Here is a 19,696-nt window from a genome sequence, read left to right on the forward strand (position 1 = left end):
TGGTTTTGGTCTATATACTGTATATATATACAGGGTTCTTGCAGGTTTCAGAAAGTCAAATTTAAGACCTTTTTAAGACATTTTAAGACCATAAAGATTGAAATTTAAGACCTATATGACGCATTACCAAAATTATTTAAATCAAAGAAATAATAAAAAAAGCAATGACATTAGTAACCCTCCACAGCCAACAACGTGCCAAATGCCCAAAACCTTAGGCCCAAAATGAAAATAGGCTAAAACAAACTTGCCCTCAAATAGAATAGATTACAAAACAGCATATTAATAGCCTTATAGAGATTGAACAGGGGATGCTCTAGGGAGATAGGATAAACTAGGGATGCACGATTTGGGGAAGATATCTAATTGCGATTATTCTGGTTAAAATGCAATTAAAAAAAAAAAATGTACAAATGAAAAGTGTATGCATATACCATTTTATATATTAATGTTTATATATTAACGAGACTAATAATAATGATTATATTCAATAAATACAAATATTTAACAAAATTAGAAATATTACTATTACAATAACATTTTAAAAATTTAAAAAAATTAAAAATAGAGTATTTAAGAATAAATATAACAATATAATAATAATACTAATAAATAGCATTTATATTTTACAGAAAACTTATTTTACAAAAATAACCTGCTGGGTTACCTGTTAATATGCAGACAGCCTATGACTAAAAATCATTAGAAAGGTCTAAATATTTATTGTAAAAAATCAAATAAAAAAATAAAGAAATTCTGTGCTTTTTATCTGTGATATAAATTTCTTAAAGTCTATGTATTTAATATGAAATATGAGCCTCTTATGCATCCACTGTGGGGGAAAAAACTGTACATTGGAGAAAAACATATGGGTTGTCATATAAATTTATTTAGAGAGAAGTATTATTTTTCATATTTGTTAGGATATCAAATTAGCAAAAAAAAATTGAAGGAGGAAACTCATAGAACATGTTCAGGAACACCATCCCTCTGTGGAGATAAAGGTACGTTTATAACTTAAGGCCGAATGTTTTCTGTGATGCAGAGGGAATCCCGGAATTACCAACAGTATAACGCAGATGTCACATAAAACATGCAAACTGATGGATGAATGAATACATCGACAGTAGAGCTGTACAATATATCAAATCGCGACATTGTCTGTGAATATTAAAGCTCAAAACACTGCTATATGAATATATGATCTGCCTGTTCTGTCTCTGTGTGAATGAGCAGCGCCGTTTCATCTCTACTAGCCTACATACTTAAGTAGCCTACGCGATGCTCGTGGTGTTTAACGTCTCAAAACATATTTGGGCATGAACATACAGTATGAACATTTCCAGGGCTGATCTGAGACCCCCTAATGAACATTTCCATCATTTTATTTGATTAAAATCATTAGACATGTTTTATTGAAATTTTAATTAAAAAAAAAGGTTTCAAGTTAGTTATAATAAAGCATTTGTTCAACCAAAAAAAAAAAAAAAATCAGTTTTCATTAATTTAATGCCATTTTAACTGGTGATAATAACCATAATTGAATAATACAGTTTATTTATTAAATAATTAATACCGTGATGCTGTGAAACTGATGTTTTCATATCGTGAAAATCTCATTCTACCACAACCCTACACAAGCGAGTCCCCCACCCCGCTGTTAAAAAAAGTAACTCATTAACTTGACTTAGTTTTACATTAAAAAACATTACTCTGAGTATATTTTAAATTAACTACTTTTTACTTTAGTAAATTTTTAGACAAGTAATTTTACTTCTACTTAAGTAAAATTTCACTGAAGTAATAGTACTTTTACTTGAGTAGAATATTTTGTTACTCTTTCCACCTCTGGACAATACACAAGACAAGACTCGAGACAAGACAACAAGAGATAAACCGAAACAAGAGCAAAATAAAAACAATGACTAGAGAAATCAAACTAACATAAACTGGAATTAGAGAAAACAAGGAAACAAAAGAAATAAGAGAACTATAATTACTATAAATAAATTTTAAGAGGAAAAATAAATAAATTCTGAAAACTACAAACAGAAAAAAACAAAAAACTAAACTGCAACTCTGCAGAGAACAAATAAATAAAAGATTAGATAGAAACACACCTAGAGAGAACACAAAATAAGACCTGGGAGAACTAGAGCAAAATAAAGACTGGGACTTGACTAGAGAAGAAAAACTAGAATAATAAATAATTGTACTATGTCTGCACTGCAGTATTTATTTAAATCCAGAGAAAATCCCCCAGAACAAATGTCTTAAATGAGATAAATTAGGTTCCCTTTCGTTCAGTCACTACGACGTAACGTTAGTGACTAACGAATGGGGGTTTCGCTTAGAAGCCTATCATCTTCGAGCTTAGAGAAAACGCCCAATGGCGTGCCAATGCCATGGGGCATGCGGAATTTGCATACGTAACTCCGCCTCACCGCGTGAGTATATAAGGAAGTACGTGGCAATATCGCATTATGTTTCTGCTTTCGGAGCCAAGAGTACCTACCTCTTCACTCCTACAGCCTTCTGAGACTCTGTCAGCTTCTTCGAGACGAGCAGCTTTCCAGTCGGTGTTGGTGTGACGGCGCGTTCCAGTGATCGCATACTTCCTGCCTGCTGATCTGTGCAGTGGTCCGCCTGACAGCTGGTGTGTGTTTCCCTGGGCGCTTCGGCATCGACTGCAAAGTTTCCTCTCACAAAAAGAGCTTGCACGTGACACGTCCTTTTCAGGATGTTTCGTCCATGCACTTCTGGGTGCGGTAGATCTCTTTTTTCTTTCGACGGGCACGAGCGCTGCGTGACGTGTTTGGGCTTTCAGCACGCTCAGGCAGCGCTCGTGGATGACTCATGTTCTCTCTGCGGGAACCTGGCCATCTCGGTGCTACGATCAAGACTCCGTGAATTCCGTGCTGATGCCGGAATGAGAGTCCCCTCTGTCACCCCCCAATCTGCGGTCTCCTCTGGAGGCGGCACTTTGGCTGGTGACCAGGGTGATCTGAGGGTGACGGTGTGGAACAAAGCTCCGACGCTAGTTCCTCGGCCCACACCCCCCTCTCATGCACCTGACCCGGCCCGTGCTCAAGCGTCTACATCGGGGCCGGCTCCTGCTGTCCCGACTGTGGCGTTTGGCACGGCGGAGGATGAGGAGATGTCTATCGCCGCATCACAAGGTGGGCTGGAGTCATCTGAGGATGATGATTCGGCTGTGCTGCCACCCTCGGGTGCGCCAGCATTGCCCGAGTCGGACCCAGAATTGTCAGCCATGCTGTCTCGGGCAGCCGCAGCGCTTGGGCTGGAGTGTAACGCTGCCTCGCTGCCCCACCCGGGGTACGTCTGCCGTCCGCATGACCCCGTTGGTGCAGTCTCTGGAAGAGTGGCTTCAGCTTCCGGGGCTGTCCCGCTGGGTTGCGCGGACCGTCAGGCTCGGCTACGCGATTCAGTTCGCGCAGGCTCCTCCCCGTTACAGGGGAGTCCGCTATACCGTGACCGGGGCCCATGCCCCCGTCATGCGTGCGGAGATTGCCACTCTACTGGCGAAGGGTGCGATCGAGCCTGTCCCTCCGGCCGAGATGAAGTCGGGGTTCTACAGCCCCTACTTCATTGTACCCAAGAAAACCGGTGGGTTACGACCAATCCTGGACCTTCGCATCTTGAACCGATCCCTTCACCGGCTTCCGTTCAAGATGTTGACTGCGAAACGCCTTTTCGAATGCGTTCGTCCTCACGATTGGTTTGCAGCGATCGACCTGAAGGACGCCTACTTCCATGTCTCCATCCTTCCTCGACACAGACCGTTCCTACGGTTTGCTTTCGAGGGGCAGGCATATCAGTACGCAGTTCTCCCATTCGGGCTATCTCTGTCCCCTCGCGTCTTCACGAAGATTGCCGAGGCAGCCCTTGCGCCCCTTCGGCAGCACGGGGTTCGCATCCTGAACTACCTCGACGACTGGCTCATACTAGGCCACTCTCGAGAGCAGGTGTGCGGACACAGAGATCTGGTTCTCCACCACTTAGCCCGTCTGGGCCTTCGGGTCAACTGGGAAAAGAGCAAACTTTGCCCCGTGCAGAGGATCTCTTTTCTCGGTATGGAGATCGACTCGGTCGCCATGTGCGCGCAGCTTACGAGCGAGCGCGCGCAGTCTCTGCTGACTTGCCTCCGTCAAATCGAGAGCAAGAGTGCGGTTCCACTGAAACTATTTCAGAGGCTCCTGGGGCATATGGCATCTGCAGCCGCGGTAACGCCGCTCGGATTGCTTCATATGAGACCGCTTCAGCACTGGCTTCGCGATCGAGTCCCGAGATGGGCATGGCAGTCTGGCACGCTCCGGGTCCAAGTGACTCGGGCCTGCTTACAGACGCTCACCCCGTGGTCGAACCTCAGTTTTCTACGGGCCGTTGTGCCCTTAGAACGAGTTTCCAGGCATGTTGTCGAATCGACGGATGCCTCTGCCACGGGCTGGGGTGCCATGTGCAATGGACAAGCAGCCGCAGGCTCCTGGACAGGACCCCAGCGCCTCCTGCATGTCAATTGCCTCGAGTTGCTGGCAGTACGGTTCGCCCTGCACCGCTTCCGAGCGCTGCTGAAGGGTCAACATGTGCTTGTCCGGTCAGACAACACGGCCGTAGTAGCGTACATCAACCACCAGGGCGGTCTACGCTCCCGCCGTATGTCTCAACTCGCCCGCCATCTCATCCTATGGAGTCAGAAGCGCCTGAGGTCCCTTCGTGCTGTCCATATTCCGGGAGTCCTGAACCACGCAGCCGACGAGCTCTCGCGGTTTCAGCCTCTCCCGGGAGAATGGAGACTCCATCCCCAGACGGTTCAGCTGATTTGGGAACAGTTCGGCGACGCACAGGTAGATCTGTTTGCCTCCCACGACTCTTCCCACTGCAGCCTGTACTATTCCCTGACCGAGGGCACGCTCGGCACGGATGCACTGGCGCACAGCAGGCCGCGGGGCCTACGCAAATATGCGTTCCCCCCAGTGAGCCTACTCGCACAGCTCCTGTGCAAGATCAGGGAGGACAAGGAGCAGGTCCTTTTGGTCGCCCCGTACTGGCACGGCCGGACCTGGTTCCCCGAACTCATACTCCTTGCGACAGCCCCTCCCTGGCCTATTCCTCTGAGACCGGACCTCCTTACTCAGAGACGGGGCACCCTATGGCACCCGCGTCCCGACCTCTGGAGCCTCCACGTGTGGCTCCTAGACGGGACGCGGCAGGTTTGAGTGGCCTACCACCTACGGTGGTCGCCACCATCACTTCCGCTAGGGCAGAGTCCACTCGGCATGCCTATGCGTTGAAGTGGAACCTCTTCGTCACCTGGTGCTCTTCCCGCCAAGAAGACCCCTGGAAATGCCCGATCGAGTCCGTGCTTGAATTTCTCCAAGAGGGGCTGGAGCGAAGGCTGTCTCCTCCACCCTCAAGGTATATGTGGCCGCAATATCTGCCCACCACGATCTCTTGGAGAACAAGAAGGTAAGTCAGCACGACCTGGTCATCAGGTTCCTGAGGGGAGCGAGGAGACTGAATCCTCCTCGCTCTCCTCTCGTACCCTCTTGGGACCTCGCAGTAGTGTTAAGTGCTCTGCAGAGACCTCCCTTTGAGCCTTTGCGGTCGGTTGATATTAAGTTCCTGTCTATGAAGACGGCTCTGCTGACTGCATTGGCCTCCGTTAAGAGGGTCGGGGACCTGCAGGCATTTTCGGTTGACGAAGCGTGCCTGGAGTTCGGGCCGGCCAACTCTCACGTGATCCTGAGACCCCGGCCTGGATATGTGCCCAAGGTTCCCACCACTCCGTTTAAGGACCAGGTGGTGAACCTGCAAGTGCTGCCTTTGGAGGAGGCAGACCCAGCCTTGGCATTGCTCTGTCCAGTACACGCCCTCCGCGCCTACGTAGACATGACGCAGTGTTTCAGGACCTCAGACCAGCTCTTTGTCTGTTATGGTGGAGAGCGGAAGGGAAGTGCTCTCTCAAAGCAAAGGCTGTTTCACTGGATAGTGGACACCATTGTTTTGGCTTACCAGCACCAAGGTCGCCCATGTCCCCTTGGTGTGAGGGCACACTCCACTAGGAGTGTGGCCTCCACTTGGGCTTTAGCGCATGGCGCCTCGCTAGCAGACATCTGCAGAGCTGCAGGCTGGGCGACACCCAACACATTCGCCAGATTCTACAATCTCCGAGTGGAGCCAGTGTCTGACTATGTACTCGCCCCCCCCGAGGGGCCGGTAATGGACCAGGCTCAGGTGTCTTCGCTTGCTCGCCATTCCACTCCACGGACTGGATACGTGCAATTTTTATATGTGCATGGTTCCCCTCCGGCGACCCCCACATGTGTATTTCACCGTAAGCCTCCGCAGTGAGCGGGTTTCTTCCCTTGGCGTGTCCCCGCCACCCCTAGGGTTAAAAATCCACCTTCGGCTGGTACCCTAGAGATCTTCCATATGCAGCCCCTACCGGCTCATATGTGTCTCTTAAGTCCTCCCCACGGGTAGGCATCTTGGCATTCCCTCACTGGGATATGCTTCCCAGTGTACCTTGGTATTCCTGTGTTAAGTGGGAGTCCTTCGTCCGTATTAGTCTTACGACAGGGTACTCACACTCACGCAGGGCGCTGGAAGACAGCTGAGTGGCGGGATTATATTGGGACCCCCATTCGTTAGTCACTAACGTTACGTCGTAGTGACTGAACGAAAGGGAACGTCTCGGTTACGGATGTAACCCTTGTTCCCTGAGGAGGGAACGGAGACGTAACGTCCCGTTGCCACTTCAGCTGTGCTGCCTGGAACGCAGGAGTTCAGTCTTGGCTCCTCAAGCAGGTAACATAATGCGATATTGCCACGTACTTCCTTATATACTCACGAGGTGAGGCGGAGTTACGTATGCAAATTCCGCATGCCCCATGGCACTGGCACGCCATTGGGCGTTTTCTCTAAGCTCGAAGATGATAGGCTTCTAAGCGAAACCCCCATTCGTTAGTCACTAACGTTACGTCTCCGTTCCCTCCTCAGGGAATGAGGGTTACATCTGTAACTGAGACGTTTCTATTGGTGGTTAGACACTTAACATGCACTATTAAAGGGATAGTTCACCCAAAAACTATTTATTTTTATTTTTATCTGCTTTATCTGCCCTGGGGCTTTATCTGCCCCAGGGCATTCAAGATGTAGGTGTTCTTCAGTAGAACACAAATGAAGATTTTTAACTCGAACCGTTGCAGTGTGATAGTCGTATAATGCATGTCAATGGGGATATTTTAGAGTGAGAGCAATGAGAGTAAAAACACAGACATGCGAATCCTTATTAAACCATGCGGCTCATGGCGACACATTGATATCTTAAGACACGAAACGATCGGTTTCTGCGAGAAACCGAACAGTATTTATGTAAATTTTTTACCTCTTATCAGACGAATGTCATCTAGTATTCCCAGCGCCATAACTTCCGGCGAATAAGGTCAAAATACTGGCGCGATCAAAGATAAATATGCGTAGATGCCTCATTCGACTAATCTGCGCAGGCACTAATGAGGAATCTATGTATATATCTATGATCGCGCCTGTATTTTGCATGTATTTTGACCTTATTCGCCGGAAGTGATGGCGCGGGGACGGCTGATGCAAAGCCACAGAAAAAAATGAAATACGTTTTTAAATATGGATATTTTTCTTACACAAACGCATCGATTCACTTCAGAAGGCTTTTATTAACACCCCGGAGCCACATGCAGCACGTTATTTGACGGACAGATGCATTTTTTTATGGACTTCAAAAACAGAGCAACTATCACTGCTATTATAATGCTTGGATTAGCCAGAACATTTTTAATATAACTCAGATTTTATTCGTCTGAAAGAAGAATGTCATATACACCTCGGATGACTTGAGGGTGAGTAAATCATGGGCTAATTTTCATTTTTGGGTGAACTATCCCTTTAATAAAGAGAACCCCTGGTGTTAAGACTTGTATGGCTTAATATAACTTAAAGGAACACGCTGACTTTTTGGGACTTTATCTTATTCACCGTATCCCCCAGAGTTAGATAAGTCCATACATATCATTCTCATCTCTGTGCCATAACTCTGTCTGACGCACCCACCACTAGCCTAGCTTAGAACAAAGACTGGAGGTAAACGGCTCCAGCTAGCCTACTTCTCAATAAGTGACAAAATAATGCCAACATTTTCCTATTTACATGTTGTGATGTGTATAGTTACATCGTGTACAAATAGGGTCACATGAGAAAGCCATCTTCTAACCGCAGTGGTGGGCTGTCAAGGCCTTCTCTGCTGGCCCTGTTTTTCATAATTAAATTAATGTGTATCTAAATTCAATTACTAGTAATGGCAATCAAACCGTCTCCATTGACTTTGCATTGCGTATAGCGGCCTCCTAGTCATTTTTGACTTATAACAAAAAAACTGAACAATGTATGAAAGCTGATATGTGACGAGGTGTACAGCAAACAAGCTAAACAACCCAGAACGAAAAACACAGTTTTTATAAGCTGTTGACCAAAAAAAAAAAAAGCATTTAAGGACAAAAAAGTGGATACAGGCAATTGAGACAGAGCGTGACATGTTATATTACACTGAGAACTACGCCCACTGGAGGGAAACGTAATCAGTGACAGGAAATATATTATGTAAAACTGACATTTGGATATTTGACTTAACAGTGACAAAAAGTTTACTGCACACATAGGCATACTGAGCCATACGGAGTGTCAGGGTCCCACAATTTACCCATTCTTCCTGCTGTCTTATTGCCTGTATCCACTTTTGTCTCCTTAAACGCTCGTTTTGTTTGGGTCAACAGCTTATAAAAACGTATTTCTGTGTTTTTTAGCGTGTTTGCTGTACACCTTGTCACATATCAGCTTTTAGACATTGATCTGTTTTTTGTTATAAGTCATAAATGACAATGAGGCAGCCTCACGCAATTTTGTATTTTGTATGTATCGGTGTGTGTGGTGTTGTTATGGCAGCGGCGTGGGGTGTGTTGATCGTTAGTGAAGGCCCTGACTGAAAACCCTGACTTTAGGCCCCTTAGTGCCAATTGGGCATCGTTTAAATGCCACGGCCTACCTGAACATTGTTTCTGACCATGTCCATCCCTTTATGACCACCATGTACCCATCCTCTGATGGCTACTTCCAGCAGGATAATGCACCATGTCACAAAGCTCGAATCATTTCAAATTGGTTCCTTGAACATGACAATGAGTTCACTGTACTAAAATGGCCCTCACAGTCACCAGATCTCAACCCAATAAAGCATCTTTGGGATGTGGTGGAACGGGAGCTTCGTGCCCTGGATGTGCATCCCACAAATCTCCATCAACTGCAAGATGCTATCCTATCAATATGGGCCAACATTTCTAAAGAATGCTTTCAGCACCTCGTTGAATCAATGCCACGTAGAATTAAGGCAGTTCTGAAGGCGAAAGGGGGTCAAACACAGTATTAGTATGGTGTTCCTAATAATCCTTTAGGTGAGTGTAGTTCCCAGTATGTATACGGTTAAAAGATGGCTGTCTCTCATGTGACCTTGTTATTTGTACACGCTGTGACTATACACATAATCATCGCATTTTAAATCGCAATTTTAACCAGAATAATCGCAATTAGATATTTTACCCAAATCGTGCAGCCCTAAATATAAAAAAACATGCTTTTGAACATATTGACTCACCACGAACAGCAACAATGAAGATCCTTTCAGGCAATGGGAAGTTTGTTTGTTCATAAAGTCCAGTGTCTGTGGTGTTGATGTTTGTGATGGTCAGAGATCCAGTCTGATGATCCAGCTTCAGTCTATCTTTGAATCTCTCAGCACCTTCATTACACTGAACATCTGTACAATAGCGTTCATTAAATGGATGCATTTCAGCTATGACAGTACTATGAAACCACCATTTAGTAGTAATATATGAATTAGATCTTATATTTCCTCCACTGAGTAGAGTGACTGAATCTCCCTCCTCCGCAAACAATGGCACTTCAGACCAGGGAAAACCTGGAGAAGAAAAAAACGGCTGGTTTTAAATATGCAGAATAAATATATCAAATACACAGAAAGGTGAAGTGAAAATGTTTTTCTACCATTTTTCTACCATTTTCTATCATAAAGATTGTGAGTAGAGAAATACATCTGGATTCATAAAAACACAGCAGGGGCACGTTTTCTCTCGTTTGGCAGAGGTGGACAGTAACGAAGTACATTAAAGTAAGTACTGTACTTAAGTACACTTTTTGAGTATCTGTACTTTACTGAAGTATTATTTTTTTAGGGAAACTTTTACTTTAACTTCACTTAATTTGAAAGACAAATATCGTACTTTTTACTCCACTACATTTCTATCAAGGTCCTCAAAGTCAAAAGTAGTTTAAGTAGCAGCTTTGCAAGTCAGTGGATGATTTTTTTTCTTCTTTAAAAGTTTTTTTCTTTTTGCAAAATGTAAATGTCTGGGAGAAAGAGAAGCATAGACATATGGATGAATCTGAAAAAGCATGATGAAAGAGTTCACTTCAGTCGGTTTTTTTGTGCCTCTGAGATGCCAGAGCACGAGTACTGAATACATTTTTCATTTTTGAAAGTATTCACGTAAACAAAGTTGATTATGTCTTACGTGAACGTAAACAGTTGGGGGAATATCGGATGTGTATCAGTGTGTAGGATTTGTGCATTCTGTCTTAAAGTGACAGCAGCTTTGTAAAACTTTTAAAGCTACACTATGTAACTTTTTTTGTTTATTCTTAGCTAAAAACACTTAGTTCTTTCAAAAATATGTGCTCATTAATGAATATTTACTTCTTTCAAGTAATAAAGTATTCTCGTAAGTTTATAATATGCCATTGAAAATACATACGGGTGAGGGGTTCGAATGCCGGTCGCCATGTTGCCCCTCCATCTTGAAAGTACATTAGCCAAAGAGGGACATACCCGTAAATTCAAGCTTCGCCTTTCGCGTTTTAACACTCGATGGCACCGTGCCGAATGTGGACGACATCTTGGACTAAATCGGCCACCGTAGGAGTTACAACGAAATCGGAATTGAGAGGAACAGAAACTAATATTCACTGGATGGTCATATACCTTTTCACCGCTAGATGGGGGAAAATATCACACAGTGTAGCTTTAAGTATTTAAATGAGTTCAAGGTGGTCATATGCTAGCATGTCGGATGGAGCATCACTGACTGGCTTAAACCACCATGCGTGCATTTATACAACAATGCAACAATAATAAAATAATGCATTGACATAAAAAAGGAAATCTACTTTTGATACTTAAGTACTTTTAAAAGCAAGTACTTCTGTACTTTTCCTAAAGTAAAAATAGTTTTTAACAACTTTCACTTGTAACAGAGTAATATTTGACCAGTAGTACTTTTACTTTCACTCGAGTAATGGAGTTGTGGACTTTGTCCACCTCTGTCGTTTGGTGGGTGTGTCAAATATGTCAGGCCCAATCAGCAGCAACATGTATATAAGTATAAGTATGTATATAAACCATGCGGTATTAAAGAGACAGCTCGCACAATGGGTCCAAGTAAAGTCGTTTACAGCTCGGTATACGCAACAATTGAAGATATTAAAGACATGTTTGTCGTAAGAGTTTTACAGTAAAAATGTAGCATATCAACATGATGATGTAGTTTATATTTTTAGCTTCATTGCAAGGCAAGTTTATTTATATACCAAATTTCATAAACAATGGTAATGCTTTGCATAAAAATAAGAAAGAAAATACAATGTATTAAAAAAGTAAGAACTAGAAATGATTATCAGGGGCCCGTTTCAGAAAGGAGGTTAAGTGAAAACTCTGAGTATGTTAACCCTGAAATGAGGGAAACTCTGGGTTTTCTGTTTCAGAATGTGAGATATGTCAAACCCGAGAAAGCAGGGTAAGTCAAGCCCGTTTCTAAAAGAGAGGTATCTTATACTCAGAGTCAGTGAACCTAACCTCACCTGGGGCCTATACCATGAAGCCGGTTTAGCTAGCCAGATATGTTTAAGCTTAGTTTGTGCCAATCCTGGTTCCCTTTCAGTCGGTCACGTTCGTGTGACGGTGCCCTGCAGCGGTGGTCGCGACCAGGAAGAAAAGGACGAACAGCTGTTCTCACGGCTTGCTGGGCTTTTTTTTCTCTGAGTGCTCACAGCGGGCTTGCACTTTTGAACTGCTGTGAGCCGCGGCCATTTCCCCTGCGTGCCTCGGCACTGACGGAGCGGTTTTCTCTCTCTCTCTATCACTAAAAGAGCAACACGGTTTGACCCTGCGTCTTTTTCAAGATGTCATTCAAACCGTGTGTTTCTGGATGCCATCGATTTCTGTCCCCAGTTGACGGACACGATCGCTGTCTCTCGTGTTTGGGCGTTCAGCACGCAGAGGTGGCTTTCGTGGATGACTCATGTTCGCACTGCGCGAACATGACCATAGCAGTGCTACGGTCTAGGCTCCAATACCTGAAAAGGGGTGGAGTCCCATTGCGTATCCCCCGATCTAGTGGTCCTCCCGCTGCAAAGCAGAGGGCTGCTACTTTGGCTGATGCCTTTGGTGGAGATCTGAGGGTGACGGTCAGGGCACCCCCGCCCAGTCAACAGGCTGCTCGGGCCCCTCCCCCCTCCGCTGCGCCGGCGCAGTTCCCGGAAGATCGCGGTGGTCCTTCCCATGGGGGGCTACCCGTTTCTTTCGGGGCTCCAACTGAGGATATGTTGTCGATAGCTGCATCGGGGGACGAGCTAATGGACTCTGGAGATGAGGATTCGGCTACGTTGCCCCCTTCGGGTGTGGCACCGTTGCCCGAGTCTGATCCAGAGCTCACGGCTATGCTTTCCCGGGCCGCCGCGAGTGTCGGGCTCGAGTGGAACCCTCCACCGTGTCCCGAACCCTCGCGGCTGGACAATTGGTATCTCGGGACGGCCCGTGCTGGTTCTCAGCGCCCCGCCCCAGTGCCTTTCTTTCCGGAAGTGCATCAGGAGCTCACGAAGTCGTGGACGGCGCCCTACAGCGCTCGTTCACGATCAGCGAGTTCCTCCGTCCTCACTACCCTCGATGGAGGCGCGGCTAAGGGTTACGTGGAGGTCCCTCCAGTGGAACGGTCGGTTGCGATGCAACTGTGTCCTAAGACCGGCTCCGACTGGCGGGGCCATCCGCGTCTCCCCTCCCGGGCGTGTAGGTTCTCGTCCAGCCTAACGGGCAAGACCTACACAGCCTGTGGAGAAGCCGGGTCTTCTCTGCATGCCATGGCACTCCTGCAGGTCTACCAGGCCAAGGCGCTCAAGGAATTGCACGAGGGTAGTTCCGACCCAGGGGTTATGCAGGAACTGGGTACCACAACGGACCTCGCCCTCCGGGCGACGAAAGTTGCCGCACGCACCCTGGGTCGGGCGATGTCCACTCTGGTGGTCCAGGAACGCCACCTATGGCTGAACCTGGCAGATATGCGTGAGACCGACAAAGTGCGGTTCCTCAACGCCCCTGTCTGTCAGGCCGGCCTCTTCGGCGACGCCATCGAGAGCTTCGCCCAGCAGTTCTCGGTGGCACAGAAGCAGACGGAGGCCATCAAGAACATCCTGCCCCGGCGACCTGCTGCTGCCTCCACCCAGTCGCCGGCTGCACCTCCGCCTGCTCGTCGCCGAGGGCGTCCCCCTGCGGCCGCCTCCGCCCCTGCTAAACCCAAGCAGCAGCCTCCACCATCGGGGAAGCAGGGTGCCGGCCGTCAGGGTGCCGCCCAACCCGTGTCGGGGCCCGCTAAGTCGGCAGGCAAGCGCAAGGGCAAGCGGCCCTGACACGGGGAGCCCAGGGAGAAGAGGAGCTGCTCCAGGGGAGGTGGTGTCCAGTGTCAAGACTGGTACCGGAAAAAACATCCTGCCGCTGGCCCTCCGGGGTCCAGCGGTACCCACATTCTCAATAAAAGAGCAGTTTCTTCCCTCCCTGAGCCCCAAGAGGGACAGGTTGGCAGTGCGCGACGCCCCCGGGCCTTGCCACTCCTTTCCTTCCCTCTCACCCCTCGCCAGGGGGCAGCAGAGTGGGCACCGAGGACGCCCCCGGGCCTTCTCACCCACTCTCTGCCCCACCTGGAGTATTCAGACAACACTCCGGGCCGCCTTCGGGCCTCCCGAGTCGGGTCTGAATACTCCACCTCGCTGCCTCACCCCGGGTACGTCTGTGGTGCCGTTGGTCCCGCTAGTCTCTGGGGGCCTGGCTAGGTCTCCCCAGGCCGTCTCGCTGGCTCATCCGTACCATCAGACTCGGCTATGCGATTCAATTCGCACGCCGGCCTCCCAAGTACAGGGGCATCCTCTTCACCTCCGTGCGGAGCAGCGATGCCCATGTCTTGCGGTCCGAGATCGATGTCCTGCTGGTGAAGGGCGCGGTCGAGCCGGTTCCTCCTGCCGATATGAGGTCGGGGTTCTACAGCCCCTACTTCATTGTACCCAAGAAAGGGGGTGGGTTAAGACCAATCTTGGACCTGCGCATTCTGAATCGGGCCCTGCACAAGCTTCCGTTCAAAATGTTAACGCAGAAACGCATTTTCCAATGCATCCGTCCCCAAGATTGGTTCGCAGCGATCGACCTGAAGGACGCGTACTTTCATGTCTCTATCCTTCCTCGACACAGACCGTTCCTGCGCTTTGCGTTCGAGGGGAGGGCATATCAGTACAAAGTCTTGCCCTTCTGGCTGTCCCTGTCGCCTCGCGTCTTCACGAAGGTCGTCGAGGCAGCCATTGTTCCGCTCAGAGAACGCGGCGTTCGCTTACTCAACTATCCCGACGACTGGCTCAAACTCGCCCAGTCTCGGGAGCAGTTGTGCGAACACAGGGACATGGTGCTCAGTCACCTCAGCCTGTTGGGACTTCGGGTCAACCGAGAGAAGAGCAAACTCTGCCCCGCGCAGAGGATCTCTTATCTCGGTATGGAGCTGGATTCGGTCAGCCGGACAGCGTGCCTCACTCCAGAGCGCGTCCGGTCAGTGTTGAACTGCTTGAATACGTTCAAAGGCAGGACAGCGGTCCCACTGAAATTCTTTCAGAGGCTCCTGGGGCATATGGCATCTGCAGCCGCGGTAACGCCGCTCGGATTGCTTCATATGAGACCGCTTCAACGCTGGTTGCACGACCGAGTCCCGAGATGGGCGTGGCAGAGCAGTCAGTACCGGGTCCTAGTTACTCCTTACTGTCGCCAAACCTTCAGTCCGTGGTCAGACCCCTCGTTTCTCCGGGCCGGAGTGTCCCTAGAACAGGTGTCGAGGCATGCTGTGGTCTTCACGGATGCCTCATCCACGGGCTGGGGGGCCACGTACAACGGGCACGCAGTTTCGGGTCTGTGGACGGGGCCCCAACTGCGTTGGCATATCAATTGCCTAGAGTTACTGGCGGTACGTCTTGCCCTGGCCCGGTTCAAGAAACCGCTTCGGGGCAAGCACGTACTGGTCCGTTCGGACAGCACTGCGGCCGTTGCGTACATCAACCGTCAGGGTGGTCTACGCTCCCGTTGCATGCTCCGGCTCGCCCGCCATCTCCTCCTGTGGAGTCAGAAGTTTGTGAGGTCACTTCCTGCCATTCACATCCCAGGTGCGCTGAACCAGACAGCCGACGAGTTCTCTCGCCAGTCGACACCTCCGGGCGAATGGCGACTCCACCCCCGGAGCGTCCAGCTGATATGGGACCACTTCGGAGTTGCAAAGGTAGACCTGTTCGCTTCTCCGGACTCGACCCATTGCCAGTGGTACTACTCCCTGACCGGAGGTAACTTAGGCATAGATGCACTGGCGCACAGCTGGCCCCGGGACCTACGCAAATATGCGTTCCCCCAAGTGAGCCTTCTCGCACAGACACTGTGCAAGGTCAGGGAGGACGAGGAGCAGGTCTTGTTAGTTGCGCCCTACTGGCCCAACCGGACCTGGTTCCCAGAACTCACACTCCTCGCGACAGTCCCTCCCTGGCCGATCCCCCTGAGGAAGGACCTGCTTTCTCAGGGGCGGGGCACTCTATGGCACCCGCGTACAGACCTCTGGAATCTCCATGTCTGGTCCCTGGACGGGACGCGGAGGTTCTAGGTGGCCTACCACAAGCAGTGGTAGACACCATCGCTTCAGCTAGAGCCCCCTCTACGAGGCGCCTCTACTCTCTGAAGTGGAACCTGTTCGTCGAGTGGTGCTCTTCCCGCCGGGAAGACCCCCGAAAGTGTTCGATTAACGTTGTGCTTTCCTTCCTGCAGGATGGGTTGGATCGAAGGCTGTCTCCCTCCACCCTCAAAGTGTACGTCGCAGCAATAGCGGCGTATCATGATGCAGTAGACGGTAAATCCTTAGGTAAGCACGACTTAATAGTCAGGTTCCTCAGAGGTGCGAGGAGACTAAATCCTCCTCGTTCTACCTCGATACCCTCTTGGGACTTAGCCCTGGTGCTCAGAGCACTTCAGGGTCCCCCATTTGAGCCTTTGCAGTCTGTTGAGATAAAAATCCTGTCCATGAAGACAGTTCTCCTGATTGCATTGGCTTCAATCAAGAGGGTAGGGGACCTGCATGCACTCTTGGTCGACGAATCGTGCCTAGAATTCGGGCCGGCCAACTCTCACGTTGTCCTGAGACCCCGGCCTGGATACGTGCCCAAGGTTCCTACCACTCCCTTTCGGGACCAGGTGGTGAACCTGCAAGCGCTGCCTTCGGAGGAGGCAGACCCAGCCCTAGCTTTGTTGTGTCCCGTCCGCGCTCTTCGCCCTTACGTTGACCGGACTCAGAGCTTCAGATCCTCACAGCAGCTCTTCATCTGTTACGGAGGCCAGCAGAAGGGAAAGGCTGTCTCCAAGCAGAGGTTGGCCCACTGGATAGTGGATGCCATTGTCTTGGCCTACCAGTCCCAAGACGTACCTTGCCCGTTCGGGTTGCGAGCACACTCAACAAGGAGTGTTGCTTCTTCCTGGGCGTTGGCTCAAGGCGCCTCGCTGACAGATATATGTAGAGCTGCGGGCTGGGCGACACCTAACACGTTCGCTAGATTTTATAGCCTCCGTGTAGAGCCGGTATCTTCCCGCATTCTCGCCCCCAGTGGCCAGCAGCGCTAAGTGCCCGTTCTAGTGTCGGCTTGCATATGCCACTCCCGCCCTCTGGGCCGGATACGTGCGTCTATTTTTGCTCCAGTCGTGTTCCCCGAAATTCGGCTAACCCTGTGAGTTCCTCCGTCACCCCTTCGGTGTCAGACGTGGCGGCCGTCTGATGCCAGGCCTGCACCCGTATGCTTGTGGAACGTGTGTGTAGGCTGGGTTCCATATGTTGCGGTCCCCTCTAGGCTACCCCATATGTGTATTTTCCACGGTACCAGCTACCCTACTTGGCTAGCCCCGTGTCTTTCCCTCGACAGAGCTTCCTCTGTCGTCTCTAGTTGTGTTCTTCCCCCCCTGGAACCAGGTTGGGTCCACTCTAGAGACTGCCATTTGTTGCACTACCCTGTTAGGTTAGTCCTTATGTGTATTCCACCTCTCCTTCCATTGAAGGATGTGGTCCGCAGCATACCATCTTCTGAGACGGGCACGCTTTCCCAGCGTTATCCAATAGTCACGCTGAGTGGGTCTTGCAGGAACAGCAGTGACTGTCCTTCCCTGCCCGGAGCCCTGACTCCCACTCTAACATAGGAGTGGTCCAGCGAGCTCAGGCAGGACGCTGGAAGGGCCAGCCTCCTGGCGTGTTGGTAGGGATCCCAATTCGTCGGTCAGTTCCGACGTACGTCGAACGTGACCGACTGAAAGGGAACGTCTCGGTTACGTATGTAACCCTCGTTCCCTGAAGGAGGGAACGGAGACGTACGTCCCGTCGCCAGGGGCTGTGCTTCAGCTGAAGGCCCGAGCCACTTATCTCGGCTCCTCAGTTGAAAACGGTATGCGGCACTTCCACTTCCTTATTTATACCCGCAACGCGGGGCGGTGCGTGGAATGCGTGATCGCATGCCAATGTTTATTGGCTCGTTTTTAATTACTCGAAGTAGGTCGGTCTCTGAAAACAGATCCCAATTCATCGGTCAGTTCCGACGTACGTCTCCGTTCCCTCCTTCAGGGAACGAGGGTTACATACGTAACCGAGACGTTTTTAGGTACCATTAAAGAGGTTTGGCTTTTAGTCGGGTTCATCTCCATAGTAACTTGCACTCCATGGCTAACCTGCTCCAGGGCAGGTTATGTTATGGATAAGACATCTCAAACTGAAATTGGACCAATCATCTGTGAGCAAATTGACACACCTCTGATGCAATAAAGTCACCCCCGCTTTTCTACTCCAAATTAAAGGTTACTACATAGCAAATGGTTTTAAAGACTAAAGCGTCTGGCTTTTAACAATGCTTATTTATAATAATAATAATAATAATTTTGAATGATTTAGATATCATTTATGTAATTATTATACCTTTAATCAATTTTAGGCTAATTTAATTAATATAAATAGCCTATATAAAGGTCATACAAATAAGCTTTAAAATCAATAAATAAAGCTATAAAAATGACTACATGTGAGCTTAAATGTTCAGTTCTCTCTCTATATCAACTAAACTAACTTTTGATGTAGTAAGATTTTCCTTTAAGTTGTCCTCGTTCATAGACAGCTCGTCTTCTTCCTGTGTGAATTTGTTTAAATTCTTAATATTTTTCAATCATGTCATATTCTGCAGAAGAGAGAAGTGAATCTCGCTGCTTCTCTCGCGAGAAGTGAATCATAGTTCCACTGATCCACAGCGTGTGATTGGCTGTTCGCTACTGATGTCACAGCTAAACTCCTAAACTCAGGATCAAAGCCTGAGTTGTCAGAGAAAGCTGATGGTCAGCATCATGGGACCAACAAAGCCTGAATAGATTGGTTTGGTTTTGTCAACTGGAAACTAATCCTGTAACCCTGAGTTTGTTAAACTACAATCATGGTACAGGCCCCTGGTCAGGAGCAGGTTTTCTTTGGTAAACCCAGAGTTTCTTTTGGTTTCCTCCCCCTTTTTAACGCGCCAGCGGTGTTTAAATACTTTATTCATTCATTTAAACTGCACAAATGTTTTTCTATTATTTTGTCGTACTTCAAGTACAAATATAAAAAAATATATAAATTAAATCTAAAGTTATCAAAGTTTACTTAAAACAAGTTATATTATCTGCCACTTGACAAAAATACAGTAAGAAAAGCATTTTTTTGCTATGCAGGGTCATTCATTCATTGCTCATATTTTCATCATGAGGACACTGTCAAAGTGACAAAAATGGCATGTCCTTTTATACAGGATCCTGACGTTCTATTGATAAACCTCTAGAAGTATTAAACCTAATAATTAGAGTTTCCTTTAGGATTTCCAGTGGTTGGATGCATTGATGACACTCATATTCCCATCATCACACTTTCTGAAAACGGATTATTGTGTGGAATGGAAGAATGCCAGATGGTAGTACGAGATAGATGCCATAACCACCACCACAGCTGTTAAATACATTTATTTACAATTTTTATGGTCATCTTTATTTCCTACAAATACTTTATTCTTTTTCCTGTTGGATGTTAATATTCTTCCTCCATCTCCTCTTCATCTGTCAGTGGTGCTGGTGTTTGGCTGGCCTGAGTAGAAGTCTAATGTTAATGTCATTACCCTAATTAATAAATGTAACAGGTGGGATCAGAGAACATTTCATTATGTGAAAAAAAGCATAGACCCT

At 48.1% G+C, this 19,696-nt stretch overlaps 1 protein-coding gene across 2 annotated transcripts in view; it reads right to left on the reverse strand.

The window, feature by feature from the left end:
* The window catches only part of LOC307120418 (uncharacterized protein), a 41,932-nt gene that overhangs the window by 20,468 nt on the left and 1,768 nt on the right, over nt 1–19,696 (reverse strand). For both annotated transcript variants that reach the window (XM_079807447.1, XM_079807446.1), the window contains exon 2: nt 9,704–10,027. In XM_079807447.1, coding sequence (XP_079663573.1) covers nt 9,704–10,027 — 324 coding nt within the window. The remainder of the gene's footprint in view (nt 1–9,703; nt 10,028–19,696) is intronic.

This window comes from Gobio gobio, assembly GCF_949357685.1.
Source record: "Gobio gobio genome assembly, chromosome: 24".
Classification (NCBI taxonomy): Eukaryota; Metazoa; Chordata; class Actinopteri; order Cypriniformes; family Gobionidae; genus Gobio; species Gobio gobio.